The 21299-nt window shown below is 48.0% G+C and overlaps 1 protein-coding gene across 8 annotated transcripts in view; it reads left to right on the top strand.

Annotated features, from left to right (window-relative positions):
• Nucleotides 1-21299, top strand: part of CTIF (cap binding complex dependent translation initiation factor) — a 336841-nt gene that overhangs the window by 114993 nt on the left and 200549 nt on the right. For all 8 annotated transcript variants that reach the window (XM_050768157.1, XM_050768155.1, XM_050768154.1 and 5 more), the window contains 2 exons: nt 17103-17176; nt 17783-17887. In XM_050768157.1, coding sequence (XP_050624114.1) covers nt 17103-17176; nt 17783-17887 — 179 coding nt within the window. The remainder of the gene's footprint in view (nt 1-17102; nt 17177-17782; nt 17888-21299) is intronic.

The raw sequence follows: 21299 nt of genomic DNA, 5'->3' as shown, positions 1-21299 counted from the left end.
TATTACTTTTTACAAGTATATATGAATCTACAACCATCTAAAAATAAAAAGTATAATTTGTAAAAAGTATAAAAAGTATAATTTAAAAATACAAAAAGTAATTTGTAAAAAGTATTTTTGTTTCCTCAGAACCTTACATGGAGATTCCACACAGAAACAGGAAAGGGATAGAACCATTTTGGGGGGGCAAGGGGAGGAGTCCTGCCTGCTTTCTCCCCCAACTGCCCGCCTCATGGCTCTTAGAACATCTCTGCAGGACTCCTAGGTCACCCCCCAGACCAGATGATCTCTCAGCCCTCTCCTGTCATGACCTTCTTTAGTTCTGAGTCTGGTACTGGCAGAAAAGGACAGATCTTTGGGGCCTGGGGAGTTCAAAGAAGTCCTCCTTTTGAGGCAGACTTTGAGGATGGGATGGTGTTGGAATGGGGAGCGTTGATTTTCCCCATCTCCTGGAAGCCTTTCCCTGGCAGGAGCTGGGGACAGTTGAGGAGGATCCCATTATTTCAGCGGGAGTTGGACAGGCAGCCAGCCAGAAATGGCCTCTGGTGTGGCCCTGTCCAGGACAGGCTCAAATAGCATGGCCCATTTAAAACCTAAATCACAACCCTAATTAGCTGAGAGTGGGCAGAGTGTTGGCCTAGGAGAAATATACTCGACCACAGGCATCATCGTTGTCTCCTATCTCTCTCTGGCCTTTGGGTCTTAATTCAAAGACAGATGGAGCATGGGGGAAAAGACAGGATGGACAGACAGACACAGATGTCCTAGCATGAAAGGAATGGCCTTTCCCTCCCAAACTCAGCTTTAGTGCCGCCCAGAAAGCTGTCTCTGCTGGGCTCTGCCCTGCTGTTCGCCTGCTTCAAAGGCCCATGGGGGTCTATTTCCCCCTTTCCCAGCTGCATCTGGGGAGCTGTCCTTGGTTCTGAACACACACACACACACACACACACACACACACACACACACACACACACACACACACACTTGCCAAGATAGGCCTGTTTCTCTTTGGGTTCTGCCCCCTGCCACCTCCCCTTGTGCTTTCCCCCTTAGTTTCTCTCTGAGCAGATCCAGCCATTCTCAAAGTGTGCTTTAGTTTGTGCCTGAGAGGAGTTTCAGATCTGGCCCACAGGAAGCCTCTGTTTGGCCCAGGAGATAAGTCTGGGGTCCTCTGGTCCAGGAACATTTCATGTAATGTAAAAGGCCTCATGGTGTCTCTCATATATTCCAATGTAGAATTGCCAATGTAGCCTATGTAGTCATGGGACCAGTAGAGAAACTTTTTGGACCAGGTCCAAAAAGTCAGAGTGAGGCCAGGTGTGGTGGCTCATGCCTGTAATCCCAGCACTTTGGGAGGCTGAGGCAGGTGGATCACCTGAGGTCAGGAGTTCGAGTTCGAGACCAGCCTGGCCAACATGGTGAAACCTTGTCTTTACTAAAAATACAAAAATTGCTCATGGACCTGCTCCAAGATAGCCAAATAGGAACAGCTGTGGTCTGCGGCTCCCAGCATGATCGACACAGAAGACGGGTGATTTCTGCATTTCCAACTGAGGTACCTGGTTCATCTCATTGGGACTGGTTGAACAGTGGATGCAGCCCACGGAGGGTGAGCTGAAGCAGGGTGGGGCGTTGCCTCACCCGGGAAGCACAAGGGGTTGGGGGATCTCCCTTTCCTAGCCGTGACAGATGGTACCTGGAAAAACGGGACACTCCCACCCAAATACTGCACTTTTCCAACAGTCTTAGCAAACAGCACACCAGGAGATTATATCCCACGCCTGGCTGGGTGGGTCCCATGCCCACAGAGCCTTGCTCACTGTTAGTGCAGCAGTCTGACATTGACCTGCAAGGCAGCAGCCCTTGAGGGGGAGGGGCGTCGACTATTGCTGAGGCTCGAGTAGGTAAACAGAGCAGCTGGGGAAGCTCGAACTTGGCAGAGCCAACCACAGCTCAGCAAGGCCTGTTGCCTCTGTAGACTCCACCTCTGGGGGCAGGGCATAGCTGAACAAAAGGCAGAAGAAACTTCTGCAGACTTAAATGTCCCTGTCTGACAGCTCTGAAGAGAGCAGTGGTTCTCCCAGCATGGTGTTTGAGCTCAGAGAATGGACAGACTGACTCCTCAAGTGGGTCCCTGACCCCTGTGTAACCTAACTGGGAGACACCTCCCAGTAGAGGCCAACTGACACCTCATACAGGCGGGTGCCCCTCTGCGACGAAGCTTCCAGAGAAAAGATCAGGCAGCAGTATTTGCTCTTCTGCAATATTTGCTGTTCGGCAGCCTCTGCTAGTGATACCCAGGCAAACAGGATCTGGAATGGACCTCCAGCAAACCCCAACAGACCTGCAGCTGTGGGACCTGACTGTTAGAAGGAAAACTAACACACAGAAAGGAATAGTATCAACATCAACAAAAAGAACACCCACACCAAAACCACATTTGTAGGTCACCAACATCAAAGACCAAAGGTAGATAAAACCTCAAAGATGTGGAGAAACCAGAGCAGAAAAGCTGAAAAATCTAAAAACCCGAGCGCTTCTTCTCCTCCAAAGGATTGCAGCTCCTCGCCAGCAACAGAACAAAGCTGGATGGAGAATGACTTTGATGAGCTGACAGAAGTAGACTTCCAAAGGTCGGTAATAACAAACTTCTCCTAGCTAAAGGAGGATGTTCAAACCCATCATAAGGAAGCTAAAAACCTTGAAAAATGATTAGATGAATGGCTAACCAGAATAAACAGTGTAGAGAAGACCTTAAATGACCTGATGGAGCTGAAAACCATGACATGAGAACTACTGATGCATACACAAGCTTTAATAGCAGATTTAATCAAGTGGAAGAAAGGGTATCAGTGATTGAAGATCAAATTAATGAAATAAAGTGAGAAGAGAAGTTTAGGGAAAAAAGATAAAAAATGAACAAAGCCTTCAAGAAATATGGGACTATGTGAAAAGACCAAATCTATGTTTGGTTGGTGCACCTGAAAGTGAAAGGGAGAATGGAACCAAGCTGGAAAACACTCTTCAGGATATTACCCAGGATAACTTCCCCAACCTAGCAAGGCAGGCCACCATTCAAATTCAGGAAATACAGAGAACATCACAAAGATACTCCTCGAGAAGAGCAACCCCAAGACACATAATTGTCAGATTCACCAAGGTTGAAATGAAGGAAAAAATGTTAAGGGCAGCCAGAGAGAAAGGTCAGGTTACCCACAAAGGGAAGGCCATAAGACTAACAGTAGATCTCTCAGCAGAAACTCTACAAGCCAGAAGAGAGTGGGGGCCAATATTCAATATCCTTAAGGAAAAGAATAAAAAAAAATTTTTTTTCACCCGAGAATTTCATATCCAGCCAAACTAAGCTTCATAAGTGAAGAAGAAATAAAATCCTTCACAGACAAGCAAATGCTGAGAGATTCTGTCACCACCAGGCCTGCCTTGCAGGAGCTCCTGAAGGAAGCACTAAACATGGAAAGGAACAGCCAGTACCAGCCACTGCAAAAACATGCCAAATGCAAAAACATGCCAAAGACCATCAATGCTAGGAAGAAACTGCATCAACTAATGGGCAAAATAACCAGCTAACATTATAATGACAGAATCAAATTCACACATAACAATATTAACCTTAAATGTAGATGAGCTAACTGCCCCAATTAAAAGACACAGACTGGCAAATTGGATAAAGAGTGAAGACCCAACATCAAGACCCATCAGTGTACTGTGTTCAGGAGACCCATCTCACGTGCAGCGACACACATAGGCTCAAAATAAAGGGATGGAGGAAGATCTACCAAGCAAATGGAAAGCAAAAAAAAAAAAAAAAAAAAAAAAAAAAAAAAAAAAAAAAAAAAAAAAGCAGGGGTTGCAATCCTAGTCTCTGATAAAACAGGCTTTAAACCAACAAAGATCAAAAGAGACAAAGAAGGCCATTACATAATGGTAAAGAGATCAATTCAACGAGAAGCGCTAACTATCCTAAATATATCTGCCCCTCATACAGGAGCACCCAGATTCATAAAGCAAGTCTTTAGAGACCTACAAAGAGACTTAGACTCCCACACAATAATAATGGGAGACATTAATACCCCACTGTCAATATTAGACAGATCAATGAGACAGAAGGTTAACAAGGATATCCAGGACTTGAACTTAGCTCTGCACCAAGCTGACCTAATAGACATCTACAGAACTCTCCACCCCAAATCAACACAATATACATTCTTCTCAACACCACATCACACTTATTCCAAAATTGACCACATAGTTGGAAGTGAAGCACTCCTCAGCAAATGTGAAAGAACAGAAATCACAACAAACTGTCTCTCAGACCACAGTGCAATCAAATTAGCACTTAGGATTAAGAAACTCACTCAAAACCTCACAACTACATGGAAACTGAACAACCTGCTTCTGAATGACTACTGGGTAAATAACAAAATGAAGGCAGAAATAAAGATGTTGTTTGAAACCAATGAGAACAAAGATAAAACATACCAGAATCTCTGGGACACATTTAAAGCAGTGTGTAGAGGGAAATTTATAGCACTAAATGCCCACAAGAAAAAGCAAGAAAGATCTAAAATCGACACCCTTACATCACAATTAAAAGAACTAGAGAAGCAAAAGTAAGCACATTCAAAAGCTAGCAGAAGGCAAGAAATAACTAAGATCAGAGCAGAAATGAAGGAGATAGAGACACAAAAAAAACCTTCAAAAAATCAATGAATCCAGGAGCTGGTGTTTTGAAAAGATCAACAAAATTAATAGACCGCTAGCAAGACTAATAAAGAAGAAAAGAGAGAAGAATCAAATAGACGCAATAAAAAATGATAAAGGGGGTATCACCACTGATCCCACAGAAATACAAACTACCATCAGATAATACTATAAACACCTCTATGCAAATAAACTAGAAAATCTAGAAGAAATGGATATTTCCTGGACACATACACCCTCACAAGACTAAGACTAAACCAGGAAGACGTTGACTCTCTGAATAGACCAGTAACAGGCTCTGAAATTGAGGCAATAATTAATAGCCTACCAACCAAAAAAAGTCCAGGACCAGAGGGATTCACAGCTGAATTCTACCAGAGGTACAAAGAGGAGCTGGTACCATTCCTTCTGAAACTATTCCAATCAATAGAAAAAGAGGGAATTCTTCCTAACTCATTTTATGAGGCCAGCATCATCCTGATACCAAAGCCTGGCAGAGACACAACAAAAAAAGAGCATTTTAGACCAATATCCCTGATGAACATCGATGTGAAAATCCTCAATAAAACACTGGCAATCCAGCAGCATATCTAAAAGCTTATCCACCATGATCAAGTGGGCTTCATCCCTGGGATGCAAGGCTGGTTCAACATATGCAAATCAATAAACATAATCCATCGCATCAACAGAACCAACGACACAAACCACATGATTATCTCCATAGATGCAGAAAAGACCTTCAACAAAATTCAACAGCACTTCATGCTAAAAACTCTCAATAAACTAGGCATTGATGGAACGTATCTCAAAATAATAAGAGCTATTTATGAAAAACCCACAGCCAATATCATACTGACTGGGCAAAAATGGAAAACTGGCACAAGACAGGGATGCCCTCTCTCACCACTCCTATTCAGCATACTGTTGGAAGTTCTGGCCAGGGCAATCAGGCAAGAGAAAGAAATAAAGGGTATTCAGTTAGGAAAAGAGGAAGTCAAATTATCTGTGTTTGCAGATGACATGATTGTATATTTAGAAAACCCCATCGTCTCAGCCCAAAATCTCCTTAAGCTGATAAGCAACTCTGGCAAAGTCTCAGGATAAAAAAATTAATGTGCAAAAATCACAAGCATTCCTCTACACCAAGACAGACAAACCGCCAAATTGTGAGTGAACTCCCATTCACAATTGCTACAAAAAGAATACAATACCTAGGAATCCAACTTACAAGGGATGTGAAGAAGGACCTCTTCAAGGAGAACTACAAACCACTGCTCAACGAAATAAAAGAGGACACAAACAAATGGAAGAACATACCATGCTCATGGATAGGAAGAATCAATATCGTGAAAATGGCCATATTGCCCAAGGTAATTTATAGATTCAATGCCATCCCCATCAAGCTACCAATGACTTTCTTCACAGAATTGGAAAAAACTACTTTAAAGTTCATATGGAACCATAAAAGAGTCTGCATTGCCAAGACAATCCTAAGTAAAAAGAACAAAGCTGGAGGCATCACACTACCTGACTTCAAACCATACTACAAGGCTCCAGTAACCAAAACAGCATGGTACTGGTACCAAAACATAGAGATAGACCAATGAAACAGAACAAAGACCTCAGAAATAGCACCACATATCTACAACCATCTGATCTTTGACAAACCTGACAAAAACAAAAAATGAAAGGATTCCCTATTTAATAAATGGTGCTGGGACAACTGGCTAGCCATATGTAGAAAGCTGAAACTGCATCCCTTCCTTACATCTTATACAAAAATTAATTCAAGATGGATTAAAGACTTAAATGTTAGACCTAAAACCATAAAAACCCTAGGAGAAAACCTAGGCAATACCATTCAGGACATACGCATGGGCAAGGACTTCATGACTAAAACACCAAAAGCAATGGCAACAAAAGCCAAAATAGACAAATGGGATATATCTAAACTAAAGAGCTTCTGCACAGCCAAAGAAACTACCATCAGAGTGAACAGGCAACCTACAGAATGGGAGAACATTTTTGCAATCTATCCATCTAACAAAGGGCTAATATTCAGAATCTATAAAGAACTTTAAAAAATTTGCAAGAAAAAAACAAGCAAACCCCAACAAAAAATGGGCAAAGGATATGAACAGACATTTCTCAAAACAAGACATTTATGCAGCCAACAGACACATGAAAAAATGCTAATCATCACTGGTCATCAGAGAAATGCAGATCAAAACCACAGTGAGATACCATCTCACACCAGTTAGAACGGCAATCATTAAAAAGTCAGGAAACAACAGATGCTGGAGAGGATGTGGAGAAATAGGAAAGCTTTTACACTGTTGGTGGGAGTGTAAATTAGTTCAACCATTGTGGAGGACAGTGTAGCGATTCCTCAAGGATCTAGAACTAGAAATACCATTTGATCCAATTATCCCATTACTGGGTATATACCCAAAGGATTATAAATCATGCTACTATAAAGATACATGTACATGTATGTTTATTGTGGCACTATTCAGAACAGCAAAGACTTGGAACCAACCCAGATGTCCATCAATGATAGACTGGATTAAGAAAATGTGGCACATATACACCATGGAATACTATGCAACCATAAAAAAGGATGAGTTCATGTCCTTTGCAGGGACATGGATTCAGCTGGAAACCATCATTCTCAGAAAACTATCACAAGGACAGAAAACCAAACACCACATGTTCTTACTCATAGGTGGGAATAGAACAATGAGATCACTTGGACACAGGGTGGGAAACATTATACCCCAGGGCCTGTCGTGGGTGTTGTGGGAAGGGGGTACGGGGAGGGACAGCATTAGGATAAATACCTAATGTAAATGATGAGTTAATGGGTGCAGCAAACAAACATGGCACATGTATACCTATGTAACAAACCTGCACGTTGTGCACGTGTACCCTAGAATGTAAAGTATAATTTAAATAATAATAATAATAATAATACACAAATTTGCTGGGTGTGGTGGCTTGCACCTGTAGTCCCAGTAACTCGGGAGGCTGAGGCAAGAGAATCGCTTGAACCCAGGAGACCGAGGTTGCAGTGAGCCGAGATCATGCCACTTGCACTCCAGCCTGGGCCATACAGCAAGACTGGAAAAAAAAAAAAAAAAAGCCAGAGTGACTGCATGAGGCCCCAGGAAGCAGAAAGCAGGGTGCAGGCCAAGAATCCTGTTTTCCCTACTCTCAGCTCAAACCAGACACCCTGTCCCGCAGCTAGCTCCCCTGAGAACCCCGTGTCCGTGAAGTGAGAGAACCGTATTAGGGTCAGGCTTGCCTCTTGGCCCTCATGGAATCTGGAAGGACATCCTGAACTGAGAAGGATGTGGACTGTGACTGGGAGTCCTTTGGGGAGCAGGGACAACATCACCTTTACCTCTCTCATGCCCAGAGCTGGGTCCTGCACAGCCCAGCTGCTCAATGACTGAGGGTGCACTGTATCTGGGGGTTTCCGTTCAGGAGGCCGGTGCTGAGGGCTGGCCACCTCTGCCCCAGTGTCACCTGATGCAGCAGACCTGCTAGGGAAATCCACACCAGTCTGCCCTAGAATTCTCTAGGGGAAACTTTCCCCATGACTGTCCCAACAATGGAGAGCATCCTCCTGCTGTCCTGTCTCATTCAGCCAGGCTCTGCCTAGTTTCTAAACACTCACAGCCTGGAACTGTCATTACACACATGCCCCCAAATATGGACTTGCACAGCAAAAATCACTGTGCAGTTGTGTATTCATAAAGAAAAGCCAGCAGCTAGAAAGTCTGTTGTTTTCACTGCATCTGACTTTGTATGTTTTTCTACCATATAGCAACTCACTCTCACCTTGTTGCATTCACGCATGCGTGGAGACCGCGGCCTCACTGCGTACCCACTCACATTCCATAAACGCTCTCTCTTCACTGCAGATGATGCACTTCCTCCACCAGCACTGCCTTCCCAATCATTGACAAAGATAAGTGAGGAGAATCCAGAAGCTTACAGGGGAGGGATACGTTCCTGCTTTATGCAAATCTCTGCAGTAGTGTCAGTTTACCTGACTGAATAGAGTAACTACATGCACAGTGTGCAGTGGTTAGAGCGTGGCCTCTGGGCCACACGGTCTGTGCTCCCATCCTGGTAACTGGCTCCACGAACATGGGCAGGTGCTCTGTGGCTCAGTCTCCCCATCAGTAAAATGGGGATGGTGATCATACCATCTGCTTCTTAGAGTTGTCGTAACAGTGTCATGCTTGGGTGGTGCTGGCACATACTGCATGCTGGGTCAATATCTCCTATTGTCATCATCTTTATTCTTGGCCCTTTCAGGAGTCTGACCTCCCCTGAGCTGGGGATGTCTCTGGGGCCTTCCCAGAGACAGCTTCAGTTGCCCTTCCCACAAGCAGGCTGTTTGTATTTTCTTTTCCACATGGCTTGAAGTGCTCATTATCCCTCTGCGACCTATTCTGCCAGCAGTATGGTGCATCCTGGCATGGGGCCCCTAATTGCCAGTAAAAGGGACTGTCGCAAAGGATTCAGCAGTTTAAGTGCTAAGAACAACCCACTGAAAAGGATGATTGTTTTTGATAAGGCGTCTCAGAACCTTGGCATTTCAGCAACCTGGGGGGCAGGGCCTGGGTGCTCTCAGGGCTGGAGAGGACGCTGTGCTCAGAGGGAAGCTGTGGTTACCAGGGCCAACCATGGAATTGCCAACTGGAGAATGTTCTTTAAGAGGCCACTGAGGTTTTGATGGATAGCTGACAGTGCCTGGCCACTGAGTCTGTACGAAGAAATATTTAATGCATGACCCTGGGTCCCAAGGCTAGGATGAGGGGTGAATGGGCAGGAAGATACAACAAGGAAGTGGAGCCACAGTTCCCACCATCAAAAGGGGAGAGAGTTAACAGAAAGTGTGTTAGCTGAGTATTTCCCAAAGGGGGTTCCATGGAACCCTAGGCCTGCAAAATTCTCTGTGAAATGAAAAGGAAGGGTGGGATAGATTTCTAGCCAAAAAAGCTTGGGAAAGAAATATTGCATATTCCACTTCCACATATATGAAGAATTAACATCCACTGAAGAAGTTCTGCAATAAAATTTTCAACATCTTAACAATTTTCTACATTTTAATAATGTATTAGCAGGCTTATCATTCAGTATATACCAAACATCTGACTATATAATCTTTTTGAATTTTTTCCCTGTTAAAACTTGAACATTTTGAGGAATAAGGAATGAGGACCATTTAGAGGAATGAGGCTTTCTGAAAGCATCGTCTGTGAACCATCCCAGCTACACTAAATTTAAACCACCAACCCTGCCTTCTCTGAGTGATTCTGATGCACACTGACATTTAGAACCAGGGGATTGTTGCTTCCAGAGGAGCACCCCAGGGAGCTCTGCAGTAGAACAATGATGAGAGGAATCAGCTCTGCACGGGAGTGTGCAGGGTACGTGCTGTGAACGGCGTGTGCTATGGGGTTCGTGGGGTGTGGGCTGCTGAGGAGGCTGCAGAGCTGCAGGGAGGAAGAGTCCCCACCTAGATCCTAGCAGGAAGGAAGACCCGTGGGAGTGGGAGGGTGTGGAGAGAACATTCTTTTGTTTTCACTGAGTCCAGGAAGAGTATAGTAGTCCGAAGTGAAATATGACTCCATACACGCTGCAGCTCTGTGTGCCCTAGAGCCCCATCGCAGATGGACAGGGTCCGAGCCACACACCCTGCGCGTTACCCATGTGGTCGCAGGAAGCTGAAGCGTTGGACTTGAGAGGCAAGTCCAACGCTTGCCTGGGATGAGCCGAGCTTGCGTCCCCTTCTTCTCTGTCCTCAGCTTGACAGCCACCTCTCTATGTGGGTCCTCAGTGTGAGCCCGAGGTGAGCTGGTGGGAGAGAGAGGTGGGTCTGTTTCCTGGTGAGAAGTTCCAGAACTCAGGTACAGTCTGCCTGCGAGAGGTCTGCCTGCAGGCACCTGCCTTCCTGCTTCTCTGACTTCTCTGGCTTCTTTGGACATTTGAGGGTTTGTAGAACAGGTGACACATGCATGTGTATGTGTGTGTGGTACATGTATGTTTGAGTGTGATGTGTATGTGTGGGGTGTATATGTGTGTGTATGTGTGCATGGTGTGTATGTGGGTGTGGATATGTGTGTGTGTGTGTATGCCTGTGTGCATGGTGTGTATATGTGTCTTGTAGTATGTATATGTATATGGTCTACATGCATGTTGTGTGTGGTGTGTGCCTGTATGTGTGGTGTGTATAGTATGCATGCAGTGTGTGATATGTGCATATAGTTGTAGTATACATGTATACCACATGTACCTGTATGTGTGGTGTGTATAGTATGCAGGCAGTATGTGATATGTGCATATAGTTGTAGTATACATGTATATCACATGTATATATGTGATGTGTGCATGTGTGTGTTTGGTGTGTGTTGCGTATATGGGTGTGATGTGGATGTGTATGGATGGATGTGTATATGTATTGTGTAAGTGTGATATATGTATGCATGTATGCATGTGGTATATACATATATGTGTGTGGTGTATACATGTGTATATGTATGTGTGGCACATATTGTGTGGATGTGTGGATGTGTCTGTGTGGTATGTATATGCATGTGTGGTGTATACATGTGTATATGCACGTGTGGCACATATTGTGTGGATGTGTGGATGTGTCTGTGTGGTATGTATATGCATGTGTGGTGTATACATGTGTATATGCACGTGTGGCACATATTGTGTGGATGTGTGGATGTGTCTGTGTGGTATGTATATGCATGTGTGGTGTATACATGTGTATATGCACGTGTGGCACATATTGTGTGGATGTGTGGATGTGTCTGTGTGGTATGTATATGCATGTGTGGTGTATACATGTGTATATGCACGTGTGGCACATATTGTGTGGATGTGTGGATGTGTCTGCGTGGTATGTATATGCATGTGTGGTGTATACATGTGTATATGCACGTGTGGCACATATTGTGTGGATGTGTCTGTGTGGTATGTATATGCATGTGTGGTGTATACATGTGTATATGCACGTGTGGCACATATTGTGTGGATGTGTGGATGTGTCTGCGTGGTATGTATATGCATGTGTGGTGTATACATGTGTATATGCACGTGTGGCACATATTGTGTGGATGTGTGTGGATCTGTCTGTGTCTAGTGTGTATATGCATGTGTGTGGTATGTATGTGTGTATGTGTGTCTGTGGCATGTGTACGTGTATGCATATGTAGCATGTGTGTGTGTCAGGGGCTGCAAGGTTTGAAGGCTGGAGTTCAGGACCTAAGAAGGGGGCTATCCAGGCACTTGTATGACTGTAAGCATTTGTCTGGCTCCAGAGCCATGTGGCAGGGCTGGGTGACAGAGTGGCCACTTGGGTGCTCTCAGCCCAGGGCAAGCGGGCCCTGAGGATGGGCATATGAAGCCATTGGGCTCCTGGTTGTCCAGTTTAGCTTGGCAGTGAATAACTCTGTTGAGTGAAGCCTGGTTCCCTGGGCACTGCCTGGGCCACCACCTCAGCATCAAGGGACAGCAAAGGAAAGCTCTGCAGTTGAGACTCTTCCTGCTCTGGGCTGAGGCTGGAAGGAGATGGATGTCTTCTCCACGTGCCAGGCTATTTCTCCAGACCCTGTTGATGAAAGTTTGCCTTTAGTGGTTATATGCTTGTCTTGTGCCATTGAAACAAACTCCAAGGAGGTGTCCAGATTTTTTTTTTTTTTTTTTTTTTTTTTTGAGATGGAGTCTCGCTCTGTCGCCCAGGCTGGAGTGCAGTGGCCGGATCTCAGCTCACTGCAAGCTCCGCCTCCCGGGTTTACGCCATTCTCCTGCCTCAGCCTCCCGAGTAGCTGGGACTACAGGCACCCGCCACCTCGCCCGGCTAGTTTTTTGTACTTTTTAGTAGAGACGGGGTTTCACCGTGTTAGCCAGGATGGTCTCGATCTCCTGACTTCGTGATCCGCCCGTCTCGGCCTCCCAGAGTGCTGGGATTACAGGCTTGAGCCACCGCACCCAGCCCAGATTCTTGATATGCACTGCAGTTCTTGTATCAATTAGAGTGGTAATAAAGAGCGTGGCCCCGGTGTCCAAGGTGTTGCCCTATACCTACTTCTCCAGAGACTCAGCTTCTCGTCTGCCAGGCCCCTAGTCTTTGTGGTGCTCTCCTTCCTGATATTCAGACAGAGAGGCCTGATGCCTTGCCATCCACTCTCCTCTGCATGTCCAGCTCAGTGGCTGGGGTCCTCGTTCTTCTCAGTGCTGTCACCTCCACCTGCTGCTCCTCTAGGGCTGCTGAGTTTCACAGCTCTGGGGGTGCCGTCCACATGATATTCTTTCCTGGAGCTGTGACCCCCAGTGCTCCCGGGGGCTGTGCAAAGATGGGGCCTGGCTCCTTGGTTTTTAAAGGGCTCACCATGCTGGCACTTCTGTTCCTCAGCTCTGAGAATCAGAGTTGCAGTCATCACAGGCGAGGGAATGAGGCAGGAGGCAGGTTAGTGTGAGAGATAATAAGACTCAAGTCTTGTGGCAAAGGAGAAGTGAGACCCGGCCCAAAGGCCCAAGGTGACCTGAGGGGCAGAGCGACAGAGGAAGGAGAAGCAGCCTGGTGCAGAGCTTTCCAGCCTGGGGAAGGAGATGGTCCGTGGCTCACACAGGAGTCAGGAGGCTGAGTTGCAGGGCGGGGGTGGCTCAAGGAGTATGGTGTGTGCTGGGAATGGCAGGTATATTGCTGGGTTTCTTGGCACTTAAATACGGATTTAGGCTCTTGATATCATTCAGGGATATGTTCTCTGAGTTGTAAGGAGTTGTGAGGGTTCAATGAGGAAAATGTGTGAGTCCGTCACCTGTGATGTGTGTTGGTTGCGTGACTGCCATGGCTCTTGGAGGAGCACTGGTTGCCACTGTGACTTCAGCACCTGCTCCCCAGCTGGGCCATGGCCCCTCTCCCCAGGCTCCTGTTTCTCGCCCCCAACACAGAGAAGGCAGCGGCTGATCACAAGGCTGTTCTGCAGATGCAGAGAAGGGCGGGATTCCTCTGTACAGAATAAACACACACATGCAGGCGCAGCTTCTGCCCTGGCTCTTTCCCTCCCATCAGCCAGGAGCACATTTCCCTGACCCCAAGAATCTGGAAGTCCAGAGATTGGTCGGTCCCCCACCAGGGATACTGCTTTGGAAATGCCCAAGTTTGCCCTGCCCAGTCACCTCCCTTAGCCCAAGGGTAGTGCCGCCTCCTCCAGGCAGAGAGGTTCCTGCCAGCTCTCTGCACAGGGGCATTGGCCCCCTCACAGCTGCTGCTAGTGACTGTTACTGTGACCTATCCTCCCTCCCTGCCAGTTGAGGAATAGTAGCTGAGATGCCAACCTCCAGACCAGGAGGGAGAGTTATGTGCCCATCTGTACTGACCTTCAACTGCCTTCAAGGTGAATCACCCTTTTCCTGGAAGATGCTTTGCACTTCTGGGTTTGGCCATGACCTTCTCTACATAGTTGCTCTCTCTCTCCACCCATGTTTCTGACTCTTTAGGGGCCTTAAGGGCCTCAGATCCTAGGACAGTAAATCAATCTTGACATCCTAATCTCGAGTCAGTCTTTCAGCCACAGAGGCAGTAGGGGCACTCTTCCTCCCGTTACAGAGTGGCATCCCTTAGATCAGTTGGCAGGAATCCGAGCTGGCCCTCCTGTGTGCCTGGCTTGGCCACTGTGGGGGCACGAAGAGAAAGAGGCAGTCCGGTGGAGAAGATTACAGTCTACTTGGGGAAGGTCCAACACTCATGTAAGAGAGCAGTGACCAAGAGGTGATCCACTGAAGCTGAATTTATAGACGCCAGAGAACATTGGGTATTTAACAGGTCAGGGATCAGGGAAGACACGTGTGGAGAAGGAGGGACTTCAGGTCACTGAGCTGAAGGAGGAAAATGAACAGTATGCTGAATGAGGTATGCAATAGATGCTTTGGAAGCAAGAGTTTTGTATGCATGTTTGATTATTTTTATATTTGCTTTCGATGTCATTTTTGGCTGCTATCCCCAATGACAATTACATTCGAGGCCCAGGAGGGGGTTGTGAACAAGCCAGTCAACATCTCGGGAGGCAGGGGCTGTCCCCTTGGGGGTTGTGTGATAGAAGGTGAGTCTTTCCAGCTGACCTGGAGTTTCAGAGTTGCATTTGGAGCAAGCAGGACCCCAGGAGTTGGAATGGGGAGGATGTGAGGCAACTTGAAGAAAAGGGAGAGAGGGTGATCCTAGAACATTAGGGGCCACCTGCTTGGAGGGCTGGCAACCATGCTGTAATTGATTAGTGATGTCTGCCACTGGCAGCAGAGGGGATGGTAGCAGAACACATGCCAGTCAGAAGGAGCCCATCTACAGGGCATGGTATTTCACTCTGGGATCTCTTTATTTAAATATGAAGCATCTGAAGTTCAGACTGGTGAAGTGACTTTGCCGAGGTCACACAGCTTATTGAGGCAAAAAGAAAACACATGTTCAAAGAAGATGGTGCAAATCACTTGCAGTATATGTCAGGAGCACTGAGCTTCCAGCTCTGGGGAACCCAGGGGGTCCCTGCCATCAAGGGCCCGCTATCTCCTGCGGGAGAGAGGTCACTACAGGAAATAGAAGTGAGAGCTGCAAGAGGCTGGCTCTGCTACTGTAAGTCCCCCACACAGATGGCAAGTTCAGGGCAGAGCGAGGTGACTGCAGTTTGGGAGGCCAGAGGCGCTTCCTGGCTGAGCCAAGCTTTGACAGATGGGGCACATTTGGAGAGGGCAAGAGGGGAGGAAGGCCCAGTTGACAGGCCACGGTCAGAAGCGAAGGGGATTGCGGGGATGGGAAAGGAAAGGCATGGGGAGGAAGCACCCAAGGCTATGGCGGCCCTGAATAAATGTGACTGATCTGCTAGAAAGGATTGTGCAAGCTCTCGGGGCATCCTGGAATGAGGAAGTTTCGAGTTACTTAGAACTGCAGGCTGCAGGCTGCTGGTACCCAGAGGGAGGGACCAGTCCTCCTGTTATCAATGAGACCCAGGAAGGCTGAGGGACTTGCCCAGAGTCAGACAGCCCAGGTGGTTCTCCCCAGAGAGTCCCCTTGTCTCTTTGACTCCATGAGCCCTCCACCTCTCCTCCAGACTCTCATTACCTCCTGCCTCCTGTCTGTGGGGGCTGGAGTGCCTGACCCCTTCTGCTTGGAGGCTGGACTGTCCAGCCTTTCCGGTTTTTGTGCCCTCTCCTTCTAGTTAATTAAAGCTGCTCACTCTCTGTCACTCTCTCTCTGGAAAGTAGATTGGTTTCCCCTTCCAGTTACTATCTGAGTTCTTTCACTATACATTCGTTAGTTTGCCTGTTCCTGAACATAATTGGTTCTCTTTTGCATCTGGGTTCTTTTATTCCCTGTATGCTTGTGATATTTATTCATATTGTTGCATGTTATTTTACTTTGTGCTCACTGCGGTGTAATACTCCAATATGTGAACATACCACTGTTTATTTATCGAATCAGCTGATGACAGGCATGTGGGTGTTCTCCAGTTTGGAGCTGTAATGGCTGATGCTGCTGTATACGCTTTGTGTACATGTCTTTTGGTGAGCCTCTGGGCACATTTCTGTGTGTTTATACCTGGGAGTGAATTTCTGGGTCATACGGCATGCACACGTTCAGCTCGGGTGGATGTGGAAGTATTGTTTTAAAGAGTGTGACGATGGAAACCAGATTACAGGGGTAAGAAGGGCTGGAGGGCATCACGCGTGGTCAGGGGGTTGGAGAATTTGCCAGGGAGCTCAGCAGCCGGAGAGCAAAGAAACCAAATCGTAGAAGCTGCATTGAGTAAAGAGGTTTCTGTCTCTGGGTGGGTCACATAGGGAACACTGGAGGATCAGTTTGACTTGGAGAAATTCAGTTGCTGGTGTAGCCTTGGTCGGTTGGGGACTTCTGGGGAGTAGGACTGAACTGTGAAGGAAGGCAGCCTCCATGGGCTCCCCAGTGGGCCTGACTCTGCAGAGCCCCTGCCTGGGGAGAAGCCGCTGCCATCAGGCTGGCAGTGGTGATGGTGGCTCTGGTGGTACAGAGCCCCTGCTGGGTGTAGAGGCTTTGAGGAGAGAGCCATGGGCTGGGGGCAGCAGGGGCCTGGACCCTTCTGTATACATCTACAAAACCTCAGTGAAACGAGGGCCCATGCCTCGGGGGAGGCCAGAAGACCCCCAGGCAGTCCCTGACTCTGACTGGGTGCACCAGCTGCCATACTCACTTGGGGGCTCACTCCAGCCTCCCAGCCACCCAGGGAGACAGGGAGGCTTCTACCGCCCTCTCAGGCCCAGGCCCCGTGTTCTCAGCATCCTGGCTGAGCAATTAATGTCAGCCCTTTCACCCCCATCTCTTCCAGAATGGCAGCAAAGACAGCTCTCTGGACATGCTGGGCACGGACATCTGGGCGGCCAACACCTTCGATTCCTTCAGGTAACCTCCTCCTCCTCCTTCCCTGTGGTGTGAGGTCCAGCCAGGGACCCTAGCCTCCTTGGGGGGCTGAGTGAAAGCTGATGGTTCATGAGCAAGAGGCGGAGAGAAGCAGAGCAGGGGATGTAGGAAGGATGGGGTGGAAAGAAGGAGGCTGGAGAGAGGAGGCGGTGAGTGTCAGAGAAGACTGGAGGCATGGGGAGGGCCCTCGGGATGGGGCTGCAGAGGCTGGGCCCCGCTTCCCACTCGCCTGCCTCATCTACCTCAGGGTGGCCGGGTCGTCACTTTGAGCTACTTGTCAGAGGCTGGAGAACAGCATTTGGCCCCTTGCTCTTCCCAGCCTTCCTCAAATGTGGGCACGAAAAGACACTCAGGTGTTGCAGAGGCCACTGTGCAATGGGCACCAGGTCCACACTTGTTTCATAAGTATACACTTTCCATGGCAGGGTGATGAAAGTGAGGGGTGGCACCTGGGGCTCCATTCTGAGTGAGGGTCCCCGCCTGGCCCCTGGCGGCCCCTTTCTGCGGGTCTGCTCTGCCAGGTTTGCCCTGGCCCAAACGGGGCTGTTGCCCTCTTGTCTCGATTTCTCACCCTCCCTCGCCCTCTAGTGGTGCCACCTGGGACCTGCAGCCGGAAAAGCTGGACTTCACCCAGTTCCACCGGAAAGTCCGACACACGCCCAAGCAGCCCCTGCCACACATCGACCGCGAAGGGTAAGGGGTGCCGGGACTCTTACACAGGGAGAGGTGGGGCAGGAGACGGGAGTGGTCTTTGCCTCCATAGGGAGGCTGCTCTGCTGCACAGGGGACTCAGGTGGCTAATGCCCCGGCATGCTCTTCCTATGTGGCCCAGAGCTGCAGGCTCACTGACTCCTCCCGGAATCCCTCCATTCCCCTCTGCCCAGCCCCCTCTAGCCAAGCCATCCCCACCTGCTCCTGATGGCCCACAGTGGCCCTGCTTGTCAGTAATCCAGGCCAGTGCAGCAGAATCACCTGGGCAGTGGCACAGAGGACAGGCCCACCCCGGAGTCTCTGATTCCGTAGGCTCAGACTGAGGATGTGTATTTCTAACAAGTTCTCCAGCAGGTGCTGATGCTGGTCCAGGGACCACACTTGGGGAGCCCCCAGTGTCGTGCCTGATTTTACGCTGGCTTTTCTCACCCTCTATGACTTTGTGTGTCAGTGTTGCCCTCCCCTTTCAAAAGTGGTGTCAGGGCCTGGGCCAACCTCAGGACAGGAATGTGACTCCAGCCAGACACAGTGGTGTGGAACAAATGGCTGCTACTTCTTTTATAGTTTTATATAATTTTTATTGAGGCAGAATTCTTATACTATAAAATTAACCATTGTAAAGTGTTGAATCCACTGGCATTTAGTATGCTCGCCCTGTTGTGCAACTACCATGTCTATCTAGTTCTGAAACATTCTCATCATCCCAATATAAAACCCTATACCCACTAGGCAATTATTCCCCATCCCACCACCACCCCTAGCCCCTGGCAATCACCAATCTGCGTTCTGTTTCTATGAATTGATCTATTTTGGATACTTACAGAAACGGAGTCATATGTGACTTCTTGGGCCTGGCTTCTTTCCCTTGGCATGTTTTTGAGGTTCATTCATTGTAGCATGTATCAGAACTTTATTCCTTTTCATGGCTGAATACTATTCCATTGTATGGATATACCACAATTTGTTTACCCATGCATCTGTCAATCCTTACTTGGGTCGTTTCTACCTTTTGGCTATTGTCAAAAATACTGCTGTATCTGTTTGAGTCCTTGCTTGTAATTACTTGGGTATTTACTTAGGAGTGGAATTGCTGGGTCATATGGTAATTCTGTTGAACTCTTTGAGGAACTGTCATACTGTGTTCCATAGCAGCTGAATATTCTGCATTCATACCAGCCACATATGAGATTCCAATTTCTCCACATCCCCACCAGCACTTGTGCTTTCTTTTCTTCTTGGTTTTTGTTTGTTTGTGTTTTATTATGATACTGATGACCCTTACTTTTCCTTCCAGCCCTCCCCTGCTCACTCTTGTCTCCCTTTCACTGCAGATCTAAGTATTAGTGACTTTATTGGACACTATACTACATCTCACATGTCTTCCTGCTGCTATATTTGTCCCACCCAACCTCTCCTCTTGGCAGCACTGGTCCCATTGTAGTGTAATGAGCAACAACCCGTGGAAAGAAATGGGCTCATTCCTACTTTAGAGATGAGGAAAACAACACTCAGAGAAGCAAAGTGACTTGCCTGAATAACAGAGCCATCATTTAAGGCCAGGCCTCTGACACCGTCCAACCCCTAGTTCATCACATCAGGGTATTCTTAACCTCCTTAAAATTTTCTGCAAATTTGTATGTGTGCTTTCACACGTGTGTGTTGCTGGGGAGAGGCCCATCACTTGCATCAGACTCTCCCGGGAGACACCAGCCTCTCACACACCTCCTTTTTTCATTTCTCTGCCTGTTGTGGGTTCCATTTCTCTTTGGATGACGAGGGAGAGATGGCTTTGCGCATGGAGGCACCAGTTAAGATGGAGCATAGGAGAGACAGAGCTGCGAGGCTCCCGACCCTGCCTTACCCCATCCACCCTGCACACTGCCTGCTCAGACCACTCATTCAGTTGCAGGGAGGCCATGCTCCTTCCAGGCTACTGAGCTGCCCAGAGCTGGGCCTCCACACTTCTGTGCTTAGGAAGGATGGCCTTACCTACCTTATATAGCAGGTCAGCTTCAGGAAGGGGTTGTGAGCAAAGGTGATGCTTGCGCTGTGTCCTGTTGTAGCAGTGCAGTGGAGCTCGGGTATGCCACAGGAATAGGAGCAGGATTTTGCTTTTCTGAAGTTCAGTGTAGCTAGTCTGTCACTAGACCTGCTAGGTCCCTGCATGGTGCTGGATGCCAGGAAAGTAGACATACACAAACACACACACACACACACACACACACACACAAGTATACAATATAGTCGCTGCCCAGAAGGACTGTTCAATCTACTGGGAAAAGGAGACATGAACCCATTCATGATGGAGACTGTGTAGGGGAAGAAAGACTAGACTATGTGGTGTAGACATATAGACTAGACTATGTAGTGTAGACATATAGACACTAGGAAGTATAAAGTGTGATGCCTGGTGCAGGGTTAAATAAACTCAATGCAAAAGGGGTTAGAAAGGAGAGCACTTTACAGGTTGAACCATCTGGGAAAGGCTTCAGGAAGGAGACTTCCCTGGACAGCTCCAGTCTCTCCCGTGTGCCCCAGGAGCACACAGCTGGTGAAGTCAGTGGCCTGGGGGGATCGAAGGCCTGGGGGGATCGAAGCGATGGTGCTGCCTCATTGACTACAGGTGCCCAGTGGGGCCTGCATGTTGAAGGCAGGCTTGCCAAACGTGTCTCACCAGTCCCCAGAAATGAACTAACTTCCTAGCAAAAAAAGTGATGAATGACTATGAAGGAGAAGAATTCCCCTTATGCCGAGGGACTTTGTCTCTTCTGAAGCCAGAGTAACCAGCCACACCTGTGTCACCAGCTGTGGGCCTGAATTCCTTGGCCAGTCTCAGTCTCTCACCAGGAGCCTCCAGAATTGCTGAGAGTCACCTGGGATCTCCCATGGACATCTGGCTCACTAGCCAAAGCCTGTCACTCCCAGGTTCCCAGGGAGTCTGAGTGCAGTGTCTGTGGCCACCTCATGGCCAGACCAGGAACTGTGTCCCCCTTAGAGTCCTGTTGTAGTGGGGACACGTTCCACGCGCCAGCCGCTGCAGCCTCCCTGGGATGCAGGTACCACTCAGTTGCCAAGTCTCACTGCAGCCTGTGTTTCCATGGAGGGACAGAAATCAGAGAAGGCTGTTGCCTTGGAAACCCTGTTGGCAGCAGTGACTCAGCTGGTCTGTAGCCACCTTCCGCCCTCCAAACCTGCAGGTCTCCAGGGAGATCTGAGCCCTGACAAGGACAGGCTTCATGGGACAGCAGCCCCCCCTGCAGGCCTCCCCCTGCCCACCCCCAGGGGCGCTGAGGTGAGAACAGAAGGCTGTGTTTGGAGTGTGCTAGGCTGGTGCCCAGCGTGTGCTCAGAGCTCAGCACACGTGGGAGAGTCCTGAGGTGTGTTTTACCCACAG

This window comes from Macaca thibetana, chromosome 18 (assembly GCF_024542745.1).
Source record: "Macaca thibetana thibetana isolate TM-01 chromosome 18, ASM2454274v1, whole genome shotgun sequence".
Classification (NCBI taxonomy): domain Eukaryota; kingdom Metazoa; phylum Chordata; class Mammalia; order Primates; family Cercopithecidae; genus Macaca; species Macaca thibetana.
Note: the sequence above shows the minus strand (reverse complement) of the source record. Positions and strands in the feature narration are given on the sequence as shown.